Source organism: Psittacula echo (genome assembly GCF_963264785.1).
Source record: "Psittacula echo genome assembly, chromosome: Z".
Lineage (NCBI taxonomy): Eukaryota > Metazoa > Chordata > Aves > Psittaciformes > Psittacidae > Psittacula > Psittacula echo.
The window spans coordinates 41,434,449-41,458,812 of record NC_137742.1 but is presented as its reverse complement, the minus strand read 5'-3'; the positions used below and the strand labels follow the sequence as shown (position 1 = coordinate 41,458,812).

Genomic DNA, 24,364 nt, shown 5'->3' with positions numbered 1-24,364 from the left:
CTTCAAAACTAAGTAGATTCCCATATACTGGCAACTAAAGGTGTTCATAATTTTAACAAGTCATACCATCACAATTCTGTGTTTACATATCAGAAGTATAGTTTACTGACTTTTTTTTTCCCACAGGGAGGAACAATCTTAAGTCTTACTTAGTCAGCAGTTTATTAAGGCTAAAAATGAAATTTGTTTCTCCATGCATTTATTAATTTTACATTTAAAGTTTTGTTTAATTCGTATTTTGTTGGTTTCTAGCATTTATATTGGTCTTACAAGCAACAACATAAACAAAAGGCACATAAGACACAGAAGTCTACTGTGATATGTACTTTAAGAACCACCTACACCAAAACAACTGCAGTTTTAACAGAATGCTAAAATGGAAACATTTGGAACTTTGTCAAATTTCAATAAACAGTACTTTATGTCAAAACACAGACCTTGGCGTAGCCATCTGAATTGACTGTCTTTTATCATCTAATGTGCAGTTTGCCAGCTTGACTGAAGCATTCATTGAACCATCTGATAACATTTTGACAGCAGCCGACATCAAACCTAATTTAAACTCTGCAAGCTTTAAAAGGTCATCTCTCTGATCCAAATTTGTAACCTGCTTAAATCAAATGAAATCATGTTTGTAGACTTGCTTACAGGTCATGGAAATAATACACAGTTGTGAAATACAGCCTTCTTCTAACTGGTAAAATTTCTAATAATAATATATTAAACCCACCAGTAATTCAAAAGACAAAAATACAAAAGGCATTAACATACAGAGAAAAAACAAAACAAAACAAAACAAACAAAAAAAAACCCCGCAAAGCTTTACACTTCTAACAGCTTGCTAAAGCAACCTTACATTAGTGAGAGGGAGACAATTTTTGAAAGAAAGTAGAACTGTCACATGCAATTTCGGTTTGTTTGCTGTTTAAAACTATATAGTGTATGCAAAGACGCCAAATAAGAAATTAAGTTTTGTCTCTTGTGACTAGTGTTCAGCCAGATACTGGAAAATTGTTCAAAATCTAGAATAACAGACTAAAAGTTTAAAATATAGTATTACTAAACTTTTAGTCAAAAAATTGTTGACAAGTTTTGTAAATTTAAACCAAGAGTAATAATAATGTATTCATACTATAACACAAATTTAAAATCTCCCTCCACGATTTTATCTATATATGTATTTGTGTCCACACGTCTAACTAAAGAATAGGCTGCATCCCTCTGCATTTTCTTCTTTCCAAACTGTATTTTAAACTAAGGTAAGTTTTCAGAAAATTTTTTAGTAAGATCACAGAAAATGCCATATATTATGTGCTACCAGTGATTACACTCTTCCCTGTAATGTCTGCCATAATATTTAGTTAGAATAGCTATTTATCATTTCCATCATGTTTGTTACTATTGTTAGAAAAAATTTCCTCTGCTCATACATTAAACCATTCCTGTTCAGAATTTCCAGCACTCTAGGCAGCTTTGCAGTTGCTTTTTTCTCTTTGTAACCAAAATAATATTTACCTGTTTTGAATCTGGACTATACAATACTAAAGTCAGAGAGTCGAATCTGAAGTCCAGCTTCAGTGTTGTTTTTATTTTCATAGATGAATGCAATTCCACCACAGCTGATGTCACAACAGTTACACCTTTTGAAAATTAGAAAAACACTTAATATTAAAGAAAATTAGCCGACTGCAGACAAGGAGAAACCAAAACTTACATCCTCACTAACGACACTATAAAGACACCACCTTCCCCTTGCTTTCACATGTAAATCCATTCACAATAAGGATATGTTTATCCTGCTGTCTGTAATTACTTTTGGCAAAAAGCACACAATGTTTGAGAATATAAAATACTCCACTTATATATTCTATATGCAATTTTTACCATCTTTAAAAGACATAAATGTACAACTTCCCTTAACGTTATGGTTCTGTGTGCAAGAATGTTACAAAAAATAAAACTTTACTATCATCCTTATTTGTTCATCTTGCCACATTTTTGCTGGTTTTCACATTTAATAGAAGAGTTCAATAAAAGATTCTTTTCTTAACCTTACTTGCTTTTCTTTAGTCTCTGCCGAACAGTTCATGGTTCCCTACTGAATAGGAACAACCTCCAGGGATGACATTAATTATGACAAGATGAACAGATCTAAAATTGAACAGCAACAGAACCAGCATACAGAAGAACGAGAGTAACATACCACCTCTCCTAAATTGGGATGTTACCAAATCCAGCTGACAGACTTTTAGGTGCTCACTGCACTACTGCCAGTGGAAGAAGACAGTCATTACATTAAAACACATCATGCTGTAAAACTCACTTCAATAATCCAGTTGCTTCTATTCATTATCATTATTGTTTGGTACAGTTCAAACCACAACATCAAGATAACAGAGGCATACTGTTAAAAACAACTGACCCTGGCATCCTTTCATAAAGGCAATTCTAACAGAAATAATAAATTGACAGTAATACCTAAAAATGCTAGACCACATGTAATTTTGGAAAACATTACCTGCAGAGTGCTGTGAAGTACTATGAAAATCACTACATTGGCTAGTGGTATCTTTTGGCTCTGGTAAAGATGTTGATGCATCAGAGCTTCCACCTATATTTTCATTTAGTGTCCTCAATATTGTGGTAATATCTTCCTGACTGAGAATTAGCTTAAAAAAAATAATTAAAAAAAAGTTGTTATTAAACTCAGAACAAATCAGTTCATTAAACTTTTGGTAACTAAAATTAAGTTTACAAATAAACAGATAAACCAAATTAATTTAATCTGAGTCTCTGTTTAGCAAACTACAGAACCAAGTAAAATGTATTTCTCAAATCCACACAACCCCTTTTTGCTTTGATCTATGAACTTTCTTTACAAAGCTACAATTTAGGAATTGAATGTTAGAAGTTGTACCCATATAGTATGACTTACAATTGCCCAAAATCGTCCACAGTTAAGTCACAAGGTACTTTACAGTATTAGTTACTAGTTCCATTTCAAAATTTGGCAAATTGTTTTTCCTCATACGACTGACAAACATTTTATTTTTTTTTAAGTGAAATTTAATGAGCACATGCACTAACTCAGAACTTGTGACAAGTCTGAATTCAGCAGGTGATCATGCTGCTAATGAACAGGCCAATAAACCCTACTTTTCCCAATCCTTCTTTGAAAGATACTGATTGGTAAAAGAAGGATTTAACCCAGTTCTAACTAGCAACAGTAAGAGACAGTACAAAGTCTGCCTGCAGTATCACAGATGAAATAGAGAGCTTAGATTAGAATAGAAAGCTACCGACTTCCTTTTTCCCCATGAAATGACAAAATCTGTTCTACATCTCAAAATCAAAAAATACCCCAGGGAACTTGGATTTTTATCGACAGAAAACCAAATCAATTTCCTGTGGATATTTTAACACCTGCTTTCAGAAATGAGTGCTTACATTCATAGGCTTGAGTAGGCCAGATATTTCAATATCAGGAACTTCGTTATACCACGCAGCAGCTAAATTTCGCTCAACAACTACTTCCAGATTGAGTGGCTGCAGCAACTGCACTTCAGTTTGTAATAAACCTTGCTCATAGCACGACCTGTGAAAAGAAAGAAAATGCTCCCAACTTGACATACTTCATTTACATATTCTAACAGACTTCTGTCTTTTCCTCATCTTTTTGAATAGTACTGTAAAACAGTCTTCATACTACTCCTAGTATCTCTAGCTAAAGCCTCACTCCACCAACTAGATACTTCTTCTTGGCAGAGAAGATGCTTCAGCCACATACTCCTAGTATCTCCAGCTAAAGACTTAACCAACCAACTAGATATCTTTTCTTAGCAGGGAGGAGACACTTCAGACACACAACACACTAACTTCTTGCAAGTTAGGACCTCGTACCTTTTCTCCACTGGACAGCAACTGCTTCTTCGAGTATTCTTCAACTGTGTTTGAAAATTCCCTTCCCTTCTCTCTCCCTCACCAAATGTCCTGCCCATTTTCAAACACTTCTTTATGGCTATGTGACTTGGTATCTTTTCTGCTATGTACAGAATCATAAAATCATTTAGGTTGGAAAATATCTTTAAGATTATCGACTCCAACTGTTTATCTAACACTGCCATGTCTACCACTAACTCATATCCCTAAGCACTTTGAAAACTCCATCAAAATAGCCTTTACAAAGTGATATAACCTGTTCCAAAGTAGTGAAGGATGCATAAGTCTATTATTCTACATAATATTCCCTAAACAAACATTTGCTTCTATTTAAAGATGTGTAGACTGCACTTCACCTAAATCATACATATTAACTGCTTTTACAAATTCTTTATTAATTTGTAGGTGTATTTCAAGATAATAGCGTATCCATCAACATCAACTAATTATTTTGATAACAACTTCTCAAAGCTCTCCAACTGAAGTGTCCCATGTGTTTTTTAACATGAGTTTAAAAAAAATCTTAACAATACGTTACCTGTATAACTTTAGTTCACTCAATTTCACTGTCATAGAGTCAACAACAGGCGGGAGATTATATTGTGTTTTTGTTTTAGAGATGAAGAACTGGTTCTTCACGGTGATTAGACCAAGATCAGCCACCAGGACATTCGTAGACATTGCTGACTGTGGAACTATCACAACAGGTGCTTTAATATTGATATCTAGTGCCAAACGGGAACTACGCTCTGCTAGTTCTTTTACACCTGTAGCTGCTTTCTCTGCTGCTTGAACAGTTGCCTCAGTAAGAGCTTCCTTGGCTGCTTGAAAGTTATTTACAAAAGCCTAGTAAAAGAAAACAGATCCTGGGATTAAGAATTACACTACTTTAAAAGTACTTAAGAATCATAGTCTTTTAAACAGCAAACCATCCTGAGATACTCTTTTTGCTATGCACTTTTCCTGAATTCATTAATAGGATAATCTCCCCCTAAAATATGAGAAAGGCTGCATACAGATAAAAAACAAATTTCCATACTATATATTTGGTAAATCGGGTATTAACAGCAATGACCCTGTAATATGACTTGTATGAATTATGTTTTACTTACTCATACGGAGAGTAAAAGATATATTTATTTAGAATTCATGGAAAAGGCATTAATCTCCCTGGTTTACTACCTGTATTTCAACGTTAAAAACAATGACCAGAAAATTACTAACAATAATAGCTGCTTAGCCACCTCTCCACAATGAGAAGCATATGGAGAAGGAAAGTAAATAGCCCAACCACCAATCCAAGTAAACTTTTTAAAGAAGTATATAGAAGAGTTCTTACATAAATGGGCACCACCCCCTTTGGGATGTTTTATCTTTTTCTAGGTCTGACAGTGTTATCTGAATGGTGTAGAACAGTATCTGGAAAATTAAACTTACCAAAATAGATGAAACAAACTTGTTGACAAAAACTACTTGAATACACCCAACAGTCAGGTAAATACGATTGTCAACAACATTCATATTTGTATATGCAATGCCATCTGTAGCATTCACATATGATATCATTCTAAAGTTGAAGACTTCTTTTCCTGTGATATAAAGAGCCTTAGGAAAAAACAAAAACAAAAACAAGTGTCTGCTGTAAAAAAACTTACAGTGGAGAAACTGAATTCCAAAGTGAAATGTAGTACTTCCATTTCAGTACTTCACACTTCCAAAACATTTTTACTTCAAATATTTCAACAATAAATTAAATAAATAAACAAAAATCCTTTACATTGATGAAAACATTCAGTTAGAATCTCAGCCTGAATAATTAAGTCCATTTGTCAACAAAATAAGGAGTGTAAGGAGTAGCTGGGAGCACAGTTCCACAAAAGTTGATGCCAGACTAACAATTGCTGGGTGTAGGGGCACAATGAGTCTGCCTATATAGAGAATAATGCTCCCAGCAAACACATAAAATATTATTATAAAGGAAAAATAATTAATCACAGCTAAAGAGCACAAGACCAGAAAGGAAAGTCAACTGAACATCTATATTCCATTCAGAAATCAATCACACATGAAAATGCAAACCTTTTTGTACAATGCTGTCTCATCAGAATCCACAATGATGATGTTCTTCAATTTTGCAGTTACTTCTGTTGCTGATTTTTTCATGATCACTTGGCTATCCAGACCTTAAAAAAAAAAGGATTGCAAAATCTAGAGATGATTATTGCTACAAAGTTTTGTGTCTTTGTGATTGAAGTTTTGTTCCTACCTTCAATGTGAATTTCAGCTATTCTATGTTTTTTCTCACTAATAAAGATACGTAAACAAGATAAATCCGCACAGATATTGAGGTCAATAACATCTTCATACTTCGATTTTTTTGATGCTGTGGGAAATATAAAATTATAAAGTTAGAATTCTTCAAGGAGGAGATGTGATATTTTAGGATCCCTTTCCCAGAGCTTTGTTTGAATCAAGCCTGCAGCACCGGCAAAATTCACTGCAGTCATACTAGCAAGTATGACACAAAGGAAATATATACACAGGATTGCATATGTAGGAGTCCTTATGTGCTTCAAAAATACCGTGGTAATCAACATGAGTATTTTATTAGCTGCAGGAAATACACTTTATAGTAATAAACGCTGTGAAATGGAGAAGTATATATACCCTGAAGAAAATTTCTCATTTCAAAAGTCACTGACAGGCTCATAAAAATAGAAAATATTTGTTTTCTTCCTTGCATAAATAAATGAAGAGAGATGAATGAAAAGAGAGAGAGAAAAAAAAGAAACTTACTTAATTTCTTAAGAACATCCTTCTTCTCCTCTATTTTTTCACAGACTGGTTCTTCTGCAACTTTAATTTCTTGTTTGGGTAGAATATTATTCAGATAGTTCATAGCATTCAGCAGAGCTTCAGAATGCAATTGAACATCTAGAGATGAAAAGTTTACCTAAAAAACCAAATTATATTTATCCAATATGCCTATCTCCCCACAAAGAGACATTTATGTTAAGAAAAAAAAAAATAATCATACCTTTATTTTCTGTAGAACATTCTGATAAATAGCTTTTAGTTCTGGTCCATTAATATCAGCCTATTCCACCAAAAGCGCATGTAAAACAAATAAATCAGGAGGTTACTAATTTCACAGGATCACAGAACCGTTAGGGTTGGTAGGGGCCTCTAGTGGTTTTTGAGTATTTCCAGAGAAGGAGACTCCACAACCCCTCTGGCAGACCGTTCCAGTACTCTGCCAGCCCCCAGGTAAAGAACTAAGTCTGTTCTTTTCTCACCTTTATGTATTCCAGAGTAAGAAGATCATCATCTACATTATCCAAGGTAGTAACTATGAAAACCGGCTTGTCATTGTCATCTTAAAAAAAACCCAGGAGGAAAAAAAAATAATTACTTTTTGTAAGAAAAAAAAAAAAAAAAAAAGGTTTTGTACAACTCTTTTAATCATCTACAGACTACAAACTAGACTACTAGCTATCATTACTATTTAATCACAAAATCTCTTCTGTAGAACTAAAATAGTTAGATATCTACTGAAGTCCTCAGCACTAAAACATATTTACCAAAGCCTTACTAAGAGAATGAATTCCCTAAATCCTTTCGCATTCCCCATCCACCCCCTCCACTTAATTCAGAGAACAAATCTTCCTCAGTTGACAAAAGAAAGCCCCACAGGCTTTTTAAAGACAAATTCACAGTGTTATTTGTGAATTATTTTTTATCAGACTATAAATGCTTACCCATATACTCTGGGCACAGCAGAGACACTTCACGAAGGAAAGCATTTGCAGTCACATCAAATCTTCTTAATTTCAGTTCAGTACCTAACTTAATGATATCAAGCTCCAGCACAGGTGTCTCAGTATTATCAGTAAGACGGCATAGTTTAATTAAGACCTAAAACACCCCAAACAAACAGAAAAATTAGAAAAGGCACTGGATTATCCTCTTAGTTTTTATATAGCATTATGTATTTACACATATTTTACTGGTTGACATCTATTGATCATTTGACTTTACGGAGCACATGCCCTGAAAAATATAAACAGTTCAACAACCAAAATGCTGGAATAGTGTTTGCTGCTATTTTAACAAAAATTTCACACATACATACATGCAGTATCAAAGCTACACCTACATGAACTCTACTTGTTTTTTAGAATCTCTGTAAAGCATTTAGTAATGTTCAACCCAGTCAAAACCGGACTTTCAGTCAGAATAAAGAATTTACTGCTTTCACTGGAATTTCTTTGAACTCTCCTTGTAAGAATTAGATGCCCAAGCTGAGTATCAGCCCAAAGGATTTCCTACTTTTTCACCCATGTATGACAAAGATCTTGTTAAATAAATTCCTAGATGATCTGCTTTTATCAGTCTTTCTCAAACAAAGCGAAATAAATATATATGCACTCTTCCGTTCCACATAATGGTCTCCACAAAGAAAGAAAATCAGAACCAAACCCAGTAAGTCATTTTAAATTACAAAGCCGACAGGTGACTCTTCAAAGATTCTCAATTGATTTTTTTTTTTTTAATAGATTTTAAGATAGCTTCCATTAGTGAATAACGTAAACCACAGCATTTATCTTTAGACTAGTAGTTGTTCAAGGCCAGGCTGGACAGGGCCTTGAGCAACCTGCTCTAGTGGTAGGTGTCCCTGCCACGGCATGGGGGTTGACACTAGATGATCCTAAGGTCCTTTACAACCCAAACCATTCTATGATTCTTAAACAAGGACTTGTCATCACTCAAACCCCAGAAAATTTCAATTTTATTTTCTATATGGTATAGTATATAGTAAGCTGCAAGCTAGTTACGACGTGTTGAAGCCATTTTGTAAGCCCTACCCTAAAAGAGAATTTGTAAAGTTAACTGGGTTTTTACAGTTTAATGGTAAAGCTAAAAGGAGAGCAGCAGCACTAACATTGTCATAGATGTGATAGCCTAATGATAAAGGTAATGATAGTGGTAAAAGGCCATCTCTTTTACTAGGCTAACTGATGGAGTTAGGATCTTGCATTTGGGTAGAATACCCTCCCCCAGCCTTCTTCCAAGTCTGGAACAGCAAGAATAACATATGAAACATTTCATAGTGAACATGTTACAGATTTAGGTGTGAAGTCAACAGTCTGGGAAAAACTGGAGCTGGAAAATACAGTGCCTGTTACAAGATGAAACATGAACGAAGTTTTCCTAGTGACCACATTAGTATCCTGAAGAAAATGTCAGAAGCTACATCTTAAGCCAAAAATATGTAACATGACTTCTGAGTGATAGTTAGGTAAAAGAAATTCAGCAATAAAATTAGTCAGGATAAATCAAGGAGATAAACCAAAGCATTTCAGTGACAACAAGGATGGAGAAGCAAAATTGTGACTTGGAAAAAAAACCTACAGGTAGTTTCAACAAGAACTGGGGAATCAATACTTCTGTAGACATGGATTCATGACACAACAGTGAAAAATTACCATTCAGGTGTGATTCAGAGAAATTTTAAAATGTCACTTTACCTCAGCCACTTCAAACCTTAGCTGGAATTTTGTCATGGTTTTCAAAGATTCTTGTTTACATAGGGTTTTTTGCCTTGTACTGCTAGTTTGCTTCAGGGAACCAGATGGAGTTTCAAAAAACGGCATGTCTTCCACAGGACTGCTTAGAGCATCATAAAATTCTTCTTCTGATTCTAAGGATTAATTAACAACAACATTACATATAGATTTCAGACAGCCAATGTTTTGCAATACTCTGACCTAGAATTTTCATGACTACATCTATAAAATCTTAAACGTACAAGTACGGGAAGATTACCTAGCTGGTAATTAGCAAACAGTAAAGTCTGCTTCTATCATATCTGCTCCTGGCTCCACATCTTTTCACCACACCTACATTTCCCTCTAAATCAGTTCTTATCAACTAATTCCTTCGTCAACAGTCTCTCGCTATTGTGTATGCAACAGACAGCACAAACCATGCCTCATCTTGCCTTCAGTTTGTACTAATAGCTTAATAAGTCTTATGCTGGTCTGACTGCTGCTGACCATAGAAAAGCCTTTGTGTCACTATTAGTGGCACTACTTTGGATCTCTCCCTGCTAAGGATCTCACATTTCAGGGGAGACTCCTAAGTACTATCAAGGTTTTAATCCACCAATTACAGAAGTCTAACCAAGAATGGCACCATCCCATAAGGCTCTTCTCCTTCACCTAAAACCATAAGCAGTGAAATTAAAGGAGGTAACTGTGGAAGAAGTATCCCTCTTCTGACAAAACTGAACAAATGACAGTAACAAGGATTTTCTATAGCTTAAAAGCACCCTTCTGTCTGGGGGTGTGGAGACAGAAAAAGAACATGAATCACTTCAAATTACTGCACAGTTGTATGCACAGTATAAATTTAACACCAGACTTGATTCAATCTAAACCTAGTTATGACTTTCTCAAACCAATTTTAGTCACTGTTTGCCTTCATCTCACCCTTGTGTTTAAGAATCAAAAGACACTTTCTCTCTTCCTTTGGCCACTTAAAGGAACTCAACAGTTCAAAAAAATACATAAAGATACACAGATACATATTTCTATTGATACTGTATACACACATTGAATTTAAAGTGATGAAGCAGATGTAAAAATTTACTTTGCTAGTGTTTGCAAACCACATATATTATTAACATGAGAGAGGAAAGGTAGTATTGTTCTCTATTTCTCCAGCTGAGTATTTTGGCCTCAAAAGGTGATTGACACTGAAATAAAACTTGTATATTTTTGTATTTTTCATATGTAACTGCTAAGTGAAATGTTACAATCTAAGCTGTTTGAACAGCAAGGCATTATATTAAACATGACCAATTTCTCCGCGGCCAATCTTCTGTTTGATCCTGCAGAAGTTGAAATGATGGGGTTTTATAACAACACAGTAATTTCCAATTGTCATCATTTCAGTATTTTGTAACTTACATAAATCCAGCTAAGTTGGAGAAAAATCCTTCGCCAGAAGAAAATAATTTAAACTGCTGTCAGACGACTGAGTACATAGTGAAGCAAAAAATGGCATACATACTACTTTGAATAGCGATTTTGTAGTAAGATACGCAAAGACAAAAATAAACAAACCTATCCTACCAAACAATTTACAAGGGAACAAGAGAAACAAACATGCAGAATTTTACTACTATGAGAAAATATACCAATATTTTGTATTACAGAAAATTATAATAAGCTGCACCCACTGCAACACTACTAAACCTCCAGAACTTAAAACAAAGCCACAAATGGTCACTTACTCCAAGAGAAACAAATCAATTCAATGAACTCAAAAACTTGACCTGTGTATTGTATCAGAGTTCAAAATAGATAGTATTACCTGACTCAGTAAATGAATAAAGATCCAAACCAGGAAACACACTTTGTGATAAATGTGTTGCTGAAAGCACAGGCGATAGCACAGACTGAAACAGAAGATACCATTATTTTTATTTTTTGCTTAAATATGTGCTATTGCATATACATACGCTGCATAGAAGACTTACAACGTTAGGAAATTGGACTTATTTTAAGTGCAAATCACTATTGTTAAACAATTATGTTACCAAAATCAAAAATGGGGAGAAATGAGGCCTAAATCAGATATTACATATTCATCTCACTACAGACAGAATACATCAGGAAACACTGCAAACAGGTTCAAACACTGAACATCACAGATAGAAAGATGGACAGAAGCAGCACATCATATGAAAACTCTGGAAAGACAAACCCTAGTCCCATGAGGGCCTACAATATGGCCACATCAGAGAACATGGTGAAAGATCAAGTGCTCTTTATAAAAATCATGTAACACTAGTGACAGGTGAGAAAAAAAAAAAAAAAAGAGCTAGTGATAACTTCAGAGCAAACAGATGTTTGTATATCTAAACTTCACAGAATCATAGAACCATTTAGGTTGAAAAGACCTTGGAGATCATAGAGCCCAACTATTAACCTAACACTGACAAGTCCACCAGTAAATCATGTCTCTAAGCACCACATGTACATGTCTTGCAAGTACCTCCAGAAATGGCGACTCAACCACTTCCCTGGGCAGCCTGTTCCAATGCTTGACTACCCTTTTGGTGAACAGACTTTCCCTAATAGAATCATAAAATGACTTAGGTTGGAAAGGACCTTAAGGTCATCAAGTTCCAGCCCTCCCCGCCATGGACAGGGACACCTCACACTAGACCATGTTGCCCAAGGCTCTGTCCAACCTGGCCTTGAACACAGCCAGGGATGGAGCATTCACAACTTCTCTGAGCAGCCTGTTCCAGTGCCTCACCACCCTCACAATAAAGAACTTCTTCCTTATATCAAATCTGAACTTTCACTCTTTAAGTTAAACCCATTACCCCTTGTACTATCACTACAGTCCCTAATGAGTCCCTCTCCAGCATCCTTGTAAGTTGCCTTCAGATACTGAAAGGCTGCTATGAGGTCTCCATGCAGCCTTCTCTTCTCCAGGCTGAACAGCCCCAACTTTCTCAGCCTGTCTTCATATGCAATGTACTCTAGCCCCCTTACCATCCTCGTGGTCTGAGCCTCCTTTTCTCTGGACTAAACAACCCCAGTTCCCTCAGCCACTCCTCAGAAAACTTACGCTCTAGACCCTTCACTAGCTTCACTGCCCTTCTTTGGACATGTTCCATGACCTCAGTATATTTCTTGTAGTGAGGGGCCCAAAACTGAACTCAGTATTTGAGGCACAGCTTCACTAGTACTGAGTACAGGGGTAGATCAATTTCCTAGCACTGCTGGCCACACTATTTCTGATACAAGCCAGGATGTCACTGGCCTTCTTGGGCACAAGCTGGCTCATGTTCAGCTGGCTGTCAACCAACAGCCCCAGGTCCTTTTCCACTGAGAATCTTTCCAGCCATTCTTCCCCAAGCCTGTTGCGTTGCAAGTGGTTGTTGCAGCCCAAGTGCAGAACCCAGCACTGACCCTTGTTGTGAATCTCATTTCTTCATGTATCTGGAAAAACAGATGCTAGTGGAGTCTTTAATTGTGAGACACAGCTATGCACAATGCAGAGAAGTAACTGGAATGTATGAAATGTCACTGGTTTGCCACTGGAGTGGAGAAAAGGACAAAAATCCTCACTCCATATGATATCATATATAACAGAATTAAATGGTCTTTGTGAAGGTAACCAAAGCCAGATTTCCCATCAAGCCTCAGAAAGTAGTCTCAGTGGTTTAATTTTGTAAACAATTCTCACTTGCATTCTCACACGCATGTAGAATGCATGTGCCTTGCACAGAGTTCTAAAGCAAGGAGAGATGTGTATGTTGTCTGCGTGCCCCCGTTCTTTTCAAGCGCCTTTGGCTTTGAACTGCACAAACAACAGTTGTTCTTTCCCCTCCAGCCAACCCCTTACTGCTACTTTCAAAGCCCAGTTGCGGACAATTATTCAGTAATTCACTGTATCTCACAGAAACTTAAGTATTATGGCAACAAAGAAACATTTGTGTTTGTACATTGCTTCCAATGCTCCACTTTCATCTCAGTCTTCACATTTCACCACTCTCCCTTTTCAGTCTCTAGCCCACATAATTTGACCATACTGAAAATATCCATGTCTATGAGTAATAATTACACCAAATCTTTAAGCGTCTTGTAACTGTGAAAGTGTCTCATCTGTAACACTTTCCCGTTCTAAGAAGACAAGCAGAAGAAACTGTGAGACTTGATTTTACAGTATCAAATCATGAGAAATAAAGCCTTCCACACTGAAGAGCCTTCTCTTACTAAAGTATAAGAAACTGCAGTTTGCAAAAACCTAAGGTTATCTGTTCTGATGAGTCTTCTGTTTTCACAGCCCAAAAACAATTCCTCCACTATCTGAAAACATAGAATCATAGAATAGTTCGGATTGGAAAGGACCTTAAGATCATCTAGTTCCAAACCCTGTGCCATGGGCAGGGACACCTCACACTAAACCATGCCACCCAAGGCCTCATCCACCCTGGCCTTGAACACCGCCAAGAATGGAGCACTCACAACCTCCCTGGGCAACCCATTCCAGTGCCTCACCACCCTAACAGTAAAGAATTTCCTTATATCAAATCTAAACTTCCCCTGTTTAAGTTTGAACCCGTTAACCCTTGTCCTATCACCACAGTCCCTAATGAAGAGTCCCTTCCCAGCATCCTTGTAGACCCCCTTCAGATACTGGAAGGCTGCTAGGAGGTCTCCACGCAGCCTTCTCTTCTCCAGGCTGAACAGCCCCAACTTTCTCAGCCTGTCTCCATACGGGAGGTGCTCCAGTCCCCTGATCATCCTCGTGGCCTCCTCTGGACTTGTTCCAACAGTTCCATGTCCTTTTTATGTTGAGGACACCAGATAAACATAAGCATAAAGTTCACATGTGGAGCTCTGACAAAGGATTTCACATCCTTTTTGGTTCAGAAGTGATGTGATGGCAACAAAGCTCAGAATTTCAGCTACAAGGATGAAAGCATGGGAGTGTATCTGCAACCACCAAAGCAGCAAACCCTCTCAAATTAACTGAATTTAACACCAGCAATTAGTGTCTGTCAAGCTCTGCCGCAGACAGAAGCTTGAGCAGAGTTAACCACAGGTTTTAATACAGATGCTGCATATAATTTGAATACATTCACACTGGCTCAACAGTCTTTCCTCACCTCATCTTGTACATGTACAAGGTAATACTAAGTACAAAGTTATATTAACTGTAATAGCTGAATACTATAATTAAATTTGAGTACAGCTAATGGTATGAAGTACAGGATAATCATCTTACATATGCACATTTTATTTATGTAAAACTAAAATCCCATCACTTATTCTTGAGGGAAGTTTGTTGGTAATTATTTGTCAAAACAACAGAGACTAGGGCAGCATTTGGCTAGGAATACCATTATTAGTGCACAAAGAGTGAAAAAGCAGATCATAACATGACTACTAATGAGATGGCAGAAACTACACATTAAAGTGGAACAACCTTCAGTATATATATATACTTTGAATAAGTATGCATGTCTAGTCATGTACATTTACAGTTATCGAGTATTATCCTAACCTAACCCAGACAAAATACCACCGAAACTGCAGCTATAGCCATCAGTGACACAACAGAATAATTAGTGTAACGATGGAAAGATTAATAATCAAGCAATCTTTAAAATTAAACAAAAATGAAAGATGACCATCGTTCCTTTAGAATAAAGTATACAATAGATTAAGTAACAGACAATTAGAATCATTTACAAACGACAGAAAAATGGACAGCAGATTTTATCTTTGACCTTGAGATTTCACGTATGTTCAAATGAGAAGACTGCTTTAAAGCTACATAAACCACAGCCAGAACACACAGACTAGAGCGATGTTAAAAATTAGCAACTCAGAATTAATTTCTTGGTTTTGTTAAAAACAGCTCATATCACATGGTCATAATACACTCTTTAGGAACAGAAACAAGAAAGTGCCAAACCTCTATCCCAAAAAAAGCATAGAACTGTGACTCAAACCATTTTTACTAAGGAAAGGGGATGGGGAAGTAGAGAGAGAACACACTCCACGTTCCTAAGCCTTAAATAGCAAGTCAAAACTGCTGCCCACTCAGGTATGTTGTTATCACTGAATAAGAAAAAGCTGGGAAAAGCAGTGAAATCAGCTGAAATGAAGCTGCCATTTCTGCCAGCCAGGCACTGTGTAGCCAACATTAGCCACAGACAGGATATTTTGCAGGTTTTGTTCTTTGTTGTGGGGTTTCTTAAACTGCAGGCTAATCCATGCGCAACTTCAACTTTCGGAATTACACGGTTTCAAACTTTTCTCTGCTAAACAAAATAGCTGAACCCAAGCTCTGCAGCATTCAGATATGCATATAAATTTGAAGGTACTATTAAACTAATCCTCAACAAAACTGAATATGTTTGTTAATCAAGAACGATATGTACTACAAAGTAATACCCAGAGTAGTAGAAGTTTGGAGGTAACTAACTAACAAGCCAAATTTCTGTACTTTGAAGAATACCTAAGTTTTCTCAAAAAGTACTAAGTTCTCAACTTTCTGCTGCTCCTTTAAAAACTGCAAATAGCAGCTAACAGCAAGAAAGTATCTTTCTGATAATTATAATTGAAGTATTTTCTAAAAACCTTACCTCAGTTACTTTTGGAAGTGTACTGGTAGCAGGAGCACTTTCCGGCTTAGGAATGCTATCAATTAGCTCCAAGATGTGTGTCAGGTTCTGGTCTGATATTTGGATAGAGAGTAAAGGCAGCTGTCCAGACAATTTGAACCTGTTTCGTAAACAATGAAAGTTATCTTAAAACTATTTCATTCAAACTTCACATCAATTTCCTTACTGGTCAGAAAATCACTCATCTAACCAACTCTGTGGTTTTTAACATATATAGAATCATAGAATAGTTAGGGTCGGAAAGCACCTTAAGATCATCTAGTTCCAAACCCCGTGCCATGGGCAGGGACACCTCACACTAAACCATGTCACCCACGGCTCTGTCCAACCTGGCCCTGAACACCACCAGGGATGGAGCATTCACAACTTCCCTAGGGCAACCCATTCCAGAGCCTCACCACCCTAACAGTAAAGAATTTCCTTATATCCAATCTAAACTTCCCCTGTTTAAGTTTGAACCCGTTAACCCTTGTCCTATCACCACAGTCCCTAATGAAGAGTCCCTTCCCAGCATCCTTGTAGACCCCCTTCAGATACTGGAAGGCTGCTATGAGGTCTCCACGCAGCCTTCTCTTCTCCAGGCTGAACAGCCCCAACTTTCTCAGCCTATCTTCATACGGGAGGTGCTCCAGTCCCCTGATCATCCTCGTGGCCCTCCTCTGGACTTGTTCCAACAGTTCCATGTCCTTTTTATGTTGAGGACACCAGAACTGTACACAAAACTCCACTATATATACATATATATATATATACACACACACATATATATGTAAATTCTGTTGCACACAGAGGAGTTACTTAACCAACAATAGGGACACCTTCCGCTAGACCAGGTTGCTTTTGATATAATGCCTTGCAGATCACAGCTGCAAGTATTACTAATAACCACTTCAGTTTTGGCTACGTAAAGCATTTTCCTCACGATCAGAAATTGTTCACTCTTGTTTGTATATTTAATTACTTGTAATAAATCATATAGGTGACCCTTTGCACAGTATTTTACAGAAGAAAAGGTGTGGGCTTTCTATGCATAAGAATGTTTACGACCCGAAACTTCAAATGAAGTATAGAAAATGCTTCCTAGTTATGTATATAGTTACGTATATTTAAGCTTACCCCAGAAGTAGTCAAGATATTTATCAAAAAAATAAGTGCCATAAGAATAAAGGACCTCAAAGAATAAAATAACAGTCTTTAAAACTGAGTGCAATAGAACATATTTTAAGCTTGTTTGAATAGGCTTGGGCAAAAAGAAATGAAATCACTTCAAACATAGATGCTGAATTTTTAAAGAACTAAAACCCATCCTGGTTTCTCATAAAATTGAGCAGAACACAGGTAAGCAGAAAACTGGCACCAAGTACACAATTATACTTTTATTACAACATCTAGTTGGAACAGGTTAAAGGAGTCTATTCAACAAGCCAACTGTCTCCAACAGTGGGCAGCAACATGGAAGGTGTAAGGAACAGAACCTATTATTCCCTCCCAGTTTTGCTGTGCTTGACTAACAGCTCAATATTCTAAGAAACATAAAATATATGGAGAAGATACAAGGACAAACCCCAAAAAATTTTCAATCACCCTCAACTAACTTTGAGAATACAAGGATAACTGGAAAAACAGCTCCTTATACCTGAGCAAGCCAAGCACTGAGTTGTACATGTCAAACAGTAAATATCTTGTTTTCTACAGTTCATTTAATTCCTTCACATCCTTAAATTCTAAAGTAATCAATTCTCAACTAGTTTTGACGTTTATTCTTACTTCCAGCTCTGTTACAGAGAAATTTTGACCATTTGTTTTTGTTTGTTCTTTTATTTTAACAGAGAAGAGCCAGGAAAGGACCTATCTATGTACTGCTTGAGTGCTCCAGTAATCTAGGACACTTAGCAATCCTCACTTCAATTGATGTGGTGGTCTTCAAAAAATGAAAATTACATTAATTCTTATTCTCCTCAAGGCAGCAACACAGAAATGTGCCTTCCTAAATAAAGCCAGTACAAAGTCCTGGTAAATTCGTGATTTCATTCTTCAAAAATAATAATAAGGAATTCAACTGGATTCAATGGTCACCCAAGGAAGTACAAATATTAAAGAATCAAAAAAATACAGACAACCCAACTACCTGCTTGTTATATAACTTCAAGTAAAATAGACACCCTCCAGACTAAGGGACTCATTCATTAAAATATACTACGTTGTTTTAAACAAAGAAGTTTTGGTACTAGTTTTTATTGCAGAATAAGCATCTTTCCCATCACCTTCCTCCACAGAACTATTCTGTTCTACAGCACAGTTACAAACATTAATGGAAAAAAACTCGGGAAAAATATAATGCTGACTTCATATATATGTATATTTATAGAAATTGGAATATTAAAGAATAGCTACATATATACTAAAAATACATTCAGAGATGTGTAACTGATGCGAGCAATACTGATGCATAATGCCCTATCCACCTATAATTACTAGAATTTACAGTTTAGCAGATTTTTACTGACACAAAAGCTATCAGTTAATTTTTATCATTTGTACACAATGTCATCTAGAGATCACAAGAGCCAAATTATTTGTATTTAAGTATCTGTATACAAACACTTAACTGACCATTAAAAACAAAAAGAGATTATGCAGAAAAGGTCAAATCTCCACCATCAGGTAAAAAGCTGCTATATGTGTCATTTCAAGACTGGTAGGTGACTCTAGATTATTATAATACCATCTGCAGAATACACTCTGGAAGCATTTGGAGACTGAACAAGGTACAAAAGTACAAGTTCAGTACAAGGTACAAGTTCAGCTGTTGTTCAGTCATGGTATCAACATGTTAGATTTGAAACAGTTACTTGCTCTTGGTGCAATTTAAGGTATTAGTTATGCTTAGTAACTTACTGTGGTATATGTTTATCTAGTACCAAACTGCTGTTCGTGGCATTACTAATACTTTTGGACAGTACAGGCACTCAGAAAGAAGTAGCAGCTGATCCCCAAGAAATATTACTATCTCAGTGGAAGAAAAAGCTGCCTGTTTCTAGACACAGGTAGAAACTATTCACTCAAGTATGAGAATTCAGAATACAGAAATAATATCCATTAGGGAAAAATTTTTCAGCATCAGTCTAGATACAAACGGCCAAAATGAGAAACACATTTGGTAGCCAAGACAGTTAGACAGGTAGTACTACAATACTGCAACAGGTGTTCTCATTAAGACCAGATATTCTTTAATCCAAGTCATACTAGCATAACTTGGAGATATGTTGATTACAAACCTACATTAAAATGACATTATGTTATACAACCATAGAAGAGAAATCTCATTTTTCCTAACTGGACTTTCAAACATAAAAAGACTGATTCCCATGAGTTGTACTTCCCTTATTATCTCACTTTCACCACCCAACAGAGAAAAAGTAAAGAGGGAAAGAGTAAGATGTTTTGTAAAGTCAAGAATCAAAATTCAGAATCTGGCCCACCAGCTTTCCAGAAGGTGGCACCATTGTACCATGCAATCATTGATCTCTCTTCACAATACACAGCACTAGCAAGGTACATTGTTTTTAGGGCCTTTCTTTACTGACTAAGCAAATCCTTTCATAATAAATGAAATTAAAAGTAATTCTTTTATTTCATAAACCGCCTCTTGAGTTTGCTGATTGTATGAAACAATTTTCTGCAATAGACTATTTTTACACCATTAATTTTCTGAAGTGCGTAGCTAAAAAACAAAATTCCAACAGTGTTCAGAAAGTATACACTAGCTTGTTGCAGCTAGGGAATATGATTCTTATTAATGACTCAAACAAATTACATAAGGCATTAATGCACTAGTTTGCAAGTACTTCAAACTGATCACATTGTTTTAATTAGTGGTGTCCTTCAAATATATTAGTGAAGACACACTTTCTAAAATACATGCAAATCTAATCTTTGCCACTTTTACTCAGTGATCTTCAACATCGAAGTTCCATCATTAATAGTAATGCACATTTTCTTCTGAGCACAATTTCCATAACCAGGTTTTTTAACCTAAGTGCAAACTCAATGCATTATGACCTGTTTTCCTGAGAAGTGGTCTCTAGTAGGTAAACAAACGCAATGAGTAACTTAAGTAAAACAGAAGGAATATGAGAGCAGATCACTTCTCAGAATATTTTTGTGATCTTTATTAGAGACTTGAGTTTTCAGTTCCTCAGTATTTTCAATGAGAACTGAAATACAGCTGTTAGAAAGACCTAATTAGAACAGGTATTAGTATCTTTAATAACAATCTTAAAATACATTATACAGACTTTTTTTTTTTTTTAATACCACTGTTATGTTCTATCACTTCCTCAATACTCCAACTTATTGGGTTTATTCTCTATTTTTCTCAAGGTATTTTACTTTCACAATTCATAATGTGAAATAGCACAAGTATAATTAGATTATCTTTTTTATAAAAAAAAGAAAGTAGTCTACTATAAAAATTTCAAAATAGGAAAACACACATACTTGGGCATTCTTGCATCTGTTACCACCATAGCCCTGCTAAATTCCAGGTTTACATCCAACGGCTGCAATATATGTTGAGATGAATATTTCAGCTTCCGAGCCTCTTGCCACTTCTCGTCTGTAAGAGCAAAGAAAACCTATGTTTTAAACACTGAGATTCCTTCTCATTACACATATCACAGAATTAAAGTATCTGATATTAGTCAGTATATACTGCTAAAAATTCAGGTGACAAAATCTCTTCTAGAGCTCTATCAATGCACGTATATAACACAAGATCCAAATTTCAGACATACAAGGCTACTTAATTTCTACTGTTCACATCTAAAGCGCTAACCCATCCATACCACAGATTTCTAATGACCAGATTCTTCAAGTGCATGACACTGGGAATTAAGGCTCTGCATTCCCCTCTGGAATCAGAGTGTTAAGAATAAAATACTGAAGACTTCTCTGGTTCTGACTCTTTCCGCACTTTTAAGTTCCAAAATTATTAGTAAAACTTTCCTCCAATAAGGGATTCTGATCCTTCCTTTACTCTCAAAAAAAGATCAAACCTACAACTACTCGTGGGTTCTGCTTTAAAAGTGGAAGGATACAAAGAAAAGGCACTGAAGGAATATCACAAATTAATTATACTTACATTTATTATGCAACAAATCAAATGAGACATCTTCAAAAAGAAGCGATTTATTCTAAGTTTATTTATTTAGCAAAGCTTAAGGTTGGAATATAAGTCCTAAAGGTATGTTTTGGAAATTCATTACATGTTCATAGGACTGAATTTAGAGTAATAGTTTAAAGAAGTATGTTTCAAAGATTCTCCACTCCTACAGTTAAAAGTATAAAAGGCACATCAACCCTCAAAATATTTTTAGAGAAAAAGATTACTTTCATGAATACTTACCATGTTTGCTGTAGAGTAACTGTATACTGCTGAGCTGGATATCAAAACTGTCATAAGCTCTTGACATTATCTCTTCAATAGTGCTTTGTCGTACTACGAGTTTTGATAAATCAGAACGACTTTTGCTTTCCATCTTAAAAAGAGTCATAAAAAAGTATAAATGAATTTCAAAAATATCTAAAGCACTAGATCCACAAATAGCTGATCCTATCACAACAAGAGATTAAATTTAAAGTCCTCATTATAAGGGCTTTCGTGTTACCACTGTCACAGCAGAGGAGGTATCTAAACTTAGTATTCTGTATCAAAACAAAAAATGGAGAGTATTAAACTCCATGTCTTCTTCAAGGAGAGAAGCAAAATAAAAATAAACTAAAATCGATGATGTTTTATACAATATCTTTTGTATAGAATAATTTCCTTTAATAGACAAAATCATAGAATAGTTATGGTTAGAAAGGACCTTAAGATCATGTAGTTCCAAACCCCGTGCCATGGGCAGGGACACCTCACACTAAAACCATGTCACCCACGGCTCTGTCCAACCTGGCCTTGAACACCGCCAAGGATGGAGCATTCACAGCTTCCCTAGGGCAACCCATTCCAGAGCCTCACCATCCTTACAGTAAAGAACTTCCTCCTTATATCCAATCTAAACTTCCCCTGTTTTAACCCATTACCCCTTGTCCTATCACTACAGTCCCTAATGAAGAGTCCCTCCCCAGCATCCCTATAGCTCCCCTTCAGATACTGGAAGGCTGCTATGAGGTCTCCACGCAGCCTTCTCTTCTTCAGGCTGACCAGCACCAACTTTCTCAGCCTATCTTCATATGGGAGGTGCTCCAGTCCCCTGATCATCCTCATGGCCCTCCTCTGGACTTGTTCCAACAGTTCCATGTCCGTTTTATGTTGAGGACACCAGAACTGCACACAACACTCCAAGTGAGGTCTCACAAGAGCAGAGCAGATGGGCAGGATCACCTCCTTCGACCTGCTGGTCATGCTCCGTTTGATGCGACCCAGTATATGGTTGGCTTTCTGGGCTGCAAGCGCACACTGAAGCTGGCTCATGTTCATTTTCTCATCAACCAACACCCCCAAGTCCTTCTCCTCAGGGCTGCTCTGAATCTCTTCTCTGCCCAACCAGTAGCTGTGCTGGGATTGGTCTGATCCAGGTACAGAACCTTGCACTTGTCATGGTTAAACTTCATAATGTTGCCATCAGCCCACTTTACAAGCCTGTTGAGGTCCCTCTGGATGGCATCCCTTCCCTCCAGCGTATCAACCGAACCACACAGCTTGGTGTCATCGGCAAACTTGCTGAGGGCGCACTCAATCCCACTGTCCGTGTCACCGACAAAGACGTTGAACAAGACCGGTCCCAACACCGATGACTCATACCCCAAAGTTTAAAATCTCAAACCTTTTGCAATCAATGGAATAACTGTTCAAGTTTTTTTATATATAAAAATAGTAATATGCATTAATCACCTCAGAAACATGAAATCTATTTCTGAATTTTGTTGAACTTAGTTGTGGTATTATCCTATTAGATACTAGAGTAAAAGGGAAAAGGGAGTTTGGACTGTTCATCATTTATGTTCACTGTCTTCCTGTACGCAGTCAATATCCCTATGACTCAGCTTTGGGATGCCCATAATTTCTACATGCCCTCTCGGCTTTTCATCTCTGATGAAATGTGGCTGTTCTCATCCTTAAATGTCTAATGATTCTGAATCCCCATCTGCTTTTGTCAGACCCAGATAATATTCAAGGTAACAGTGAAACAGGTTCAAATACTAGTGTCTAAGACATAGCATTTCTCTTCCAGTGGTACTGAACTATGACTACTTTTACATTAAAAAACTTGCAGATTGATTATTCAGAATTATCGGATTAATACTGCCTGTGCAACCTTAATTAAGTGCACTTACGCATCAGCATTGAGATACAGTTTTAATTTTATATGCCATTTTCTCCATTTAGACTTGACCTTATCCAGTATGTAACTGAGGGAAAGATGTTGTTTTGTATTAAACATACCGATTCAACAAATAACCTGTATCTCTCTTAAGCACATACCTCTCAAAGTGAATACAGAATTATTCATCGTATCCTGAGAGGCATCTAGCTTTTCTCTTTTGGTATTGTTGAATTTCTACTAAAGGACAGGAACCAATTCAAGAGTCATATGCACTATGAAAATTACTCACGCATTTCAGGGAAAAAAAAAAAAAAGAAAAAGGAACATTTACTGGAGTCTGACTTCAAAACATATTCTTCTGTGTATTATTCTGAAAGTAAAATCTTATACACAGAGTGAAGGAGGTCGGCAGTTCCATTCCATTACCTGGCTCCGAGCCTGGTGTCACTGGCGACCAGTCACAAGTGGCACTCCCCAGTACTCAGTACTGGGGCCAGTTCTGTTTAGTACCTTTATCAGTGATCTGGATGACGGGATCAAGTGCACCCTCAGTAAGTCTGCAGTCAACACCAGGCTGGGCAGTGTGTTGATCTGCTTGAAGGAAGTAAGGTTCTACCAAGGGATCTGGACAGGCTGGATTGATGGGCCAAGACCAATGATATGAGGTTCAAGAATTGCACTTGGGTCCTACACTTAGGCCACAACAACCCCATGCAACACTGCAGGCTTGGGAAATAGTGGCTGAAAAGCACCTTGGCAGAAAAGGACCTGCGGCTGTTGGTAGACAGCCAGATGAACATGAGCCAGCTTGTGTCCAAGAAGGCCAACACCATCTCGGCTTGTATCAGAAACAGTGTGGCCAGCAGCACCCTGTACT

At 36.7% G+C, this 24,364-nt stretch overlaps 1 protein-coding gene across 7 annotated transcripts in view; it reads right to left on the bottom strand.

Annotated features, from left to right (window-relative positions):
* Positions 1-24,364, bottom strand: part of VPS13A (vacuolar protein sorting 13 homolog A) — a 104,149-nt gene that overhangs the window by 52,324 nt on the left and 27,461 nt on the right. For 6 of the 7 annotated variants that reach the window (XR_013958690.1, XM_080636871.1, XM_080636873.1 and 3 more), the window contains exons 21-37: positions 21,564-21,696; positions 20,657-20,774; positions 16,118-16,256; positions 11,317-11,401; positions 9,468-9,640; positions 7,698-7,854; positions 7,236-7,315; positions 6,977-7,036; positions 6,736-6,892; positions 6,206-6,322; positions 6,019-6,122; positions 5,377-5,544; positions 4,478-4,785; positions 3,448-3,595; positions 2,519-2,669; positions 1,516-1,640; positions 438-610 (exon numbers count right to left, since the gene is read on the bottom strand). Coding sequence is in view for 6 of the 7 variants with exons in the window: in XM_080636871.1 (XP_080492997.1) it covers positions 438-610; positions 1,516-1,640; positions 2,519-2,669; positions 3,448-3,595; positions 4,478-4,785; positions 5,377-5,544; positions 6,019-6,122; positions 6,206-6,322; positions 6,736-6,892; positions 6,977-7,036; positions 7,236-7,315; positions 7,698-7,854; positions 9,468-9,640; positions 11,317-11,401; positions 16,118-16,256; positions 20,657-20,774; positions 21,564-21,696 (2,396 nt within the window). In the remaining variant the exon portion in view is untranslated. The remainder of the gene's footprint in view (positions 1-437; positions 611-1,515; positions 1,641-2,518; positions 2,670-3,447; positions 3,596-4,477; positions 4,786-5,376; positions 5,545-6,018; positions 6,123-6,205; positions 6,323-6,735; positions 6,893-6,976; positions 7,037-7,235; positions 7,316-7,697; positions 7,855-9,467; positions 9,641-11,316; positions 11,402-16,117; positions 16,257-20,656; positions 20,775-21,563; positions 21,697-24,364) is intronic. The other variant, XM_080636872.1, reaches the window with a different exon arrangement.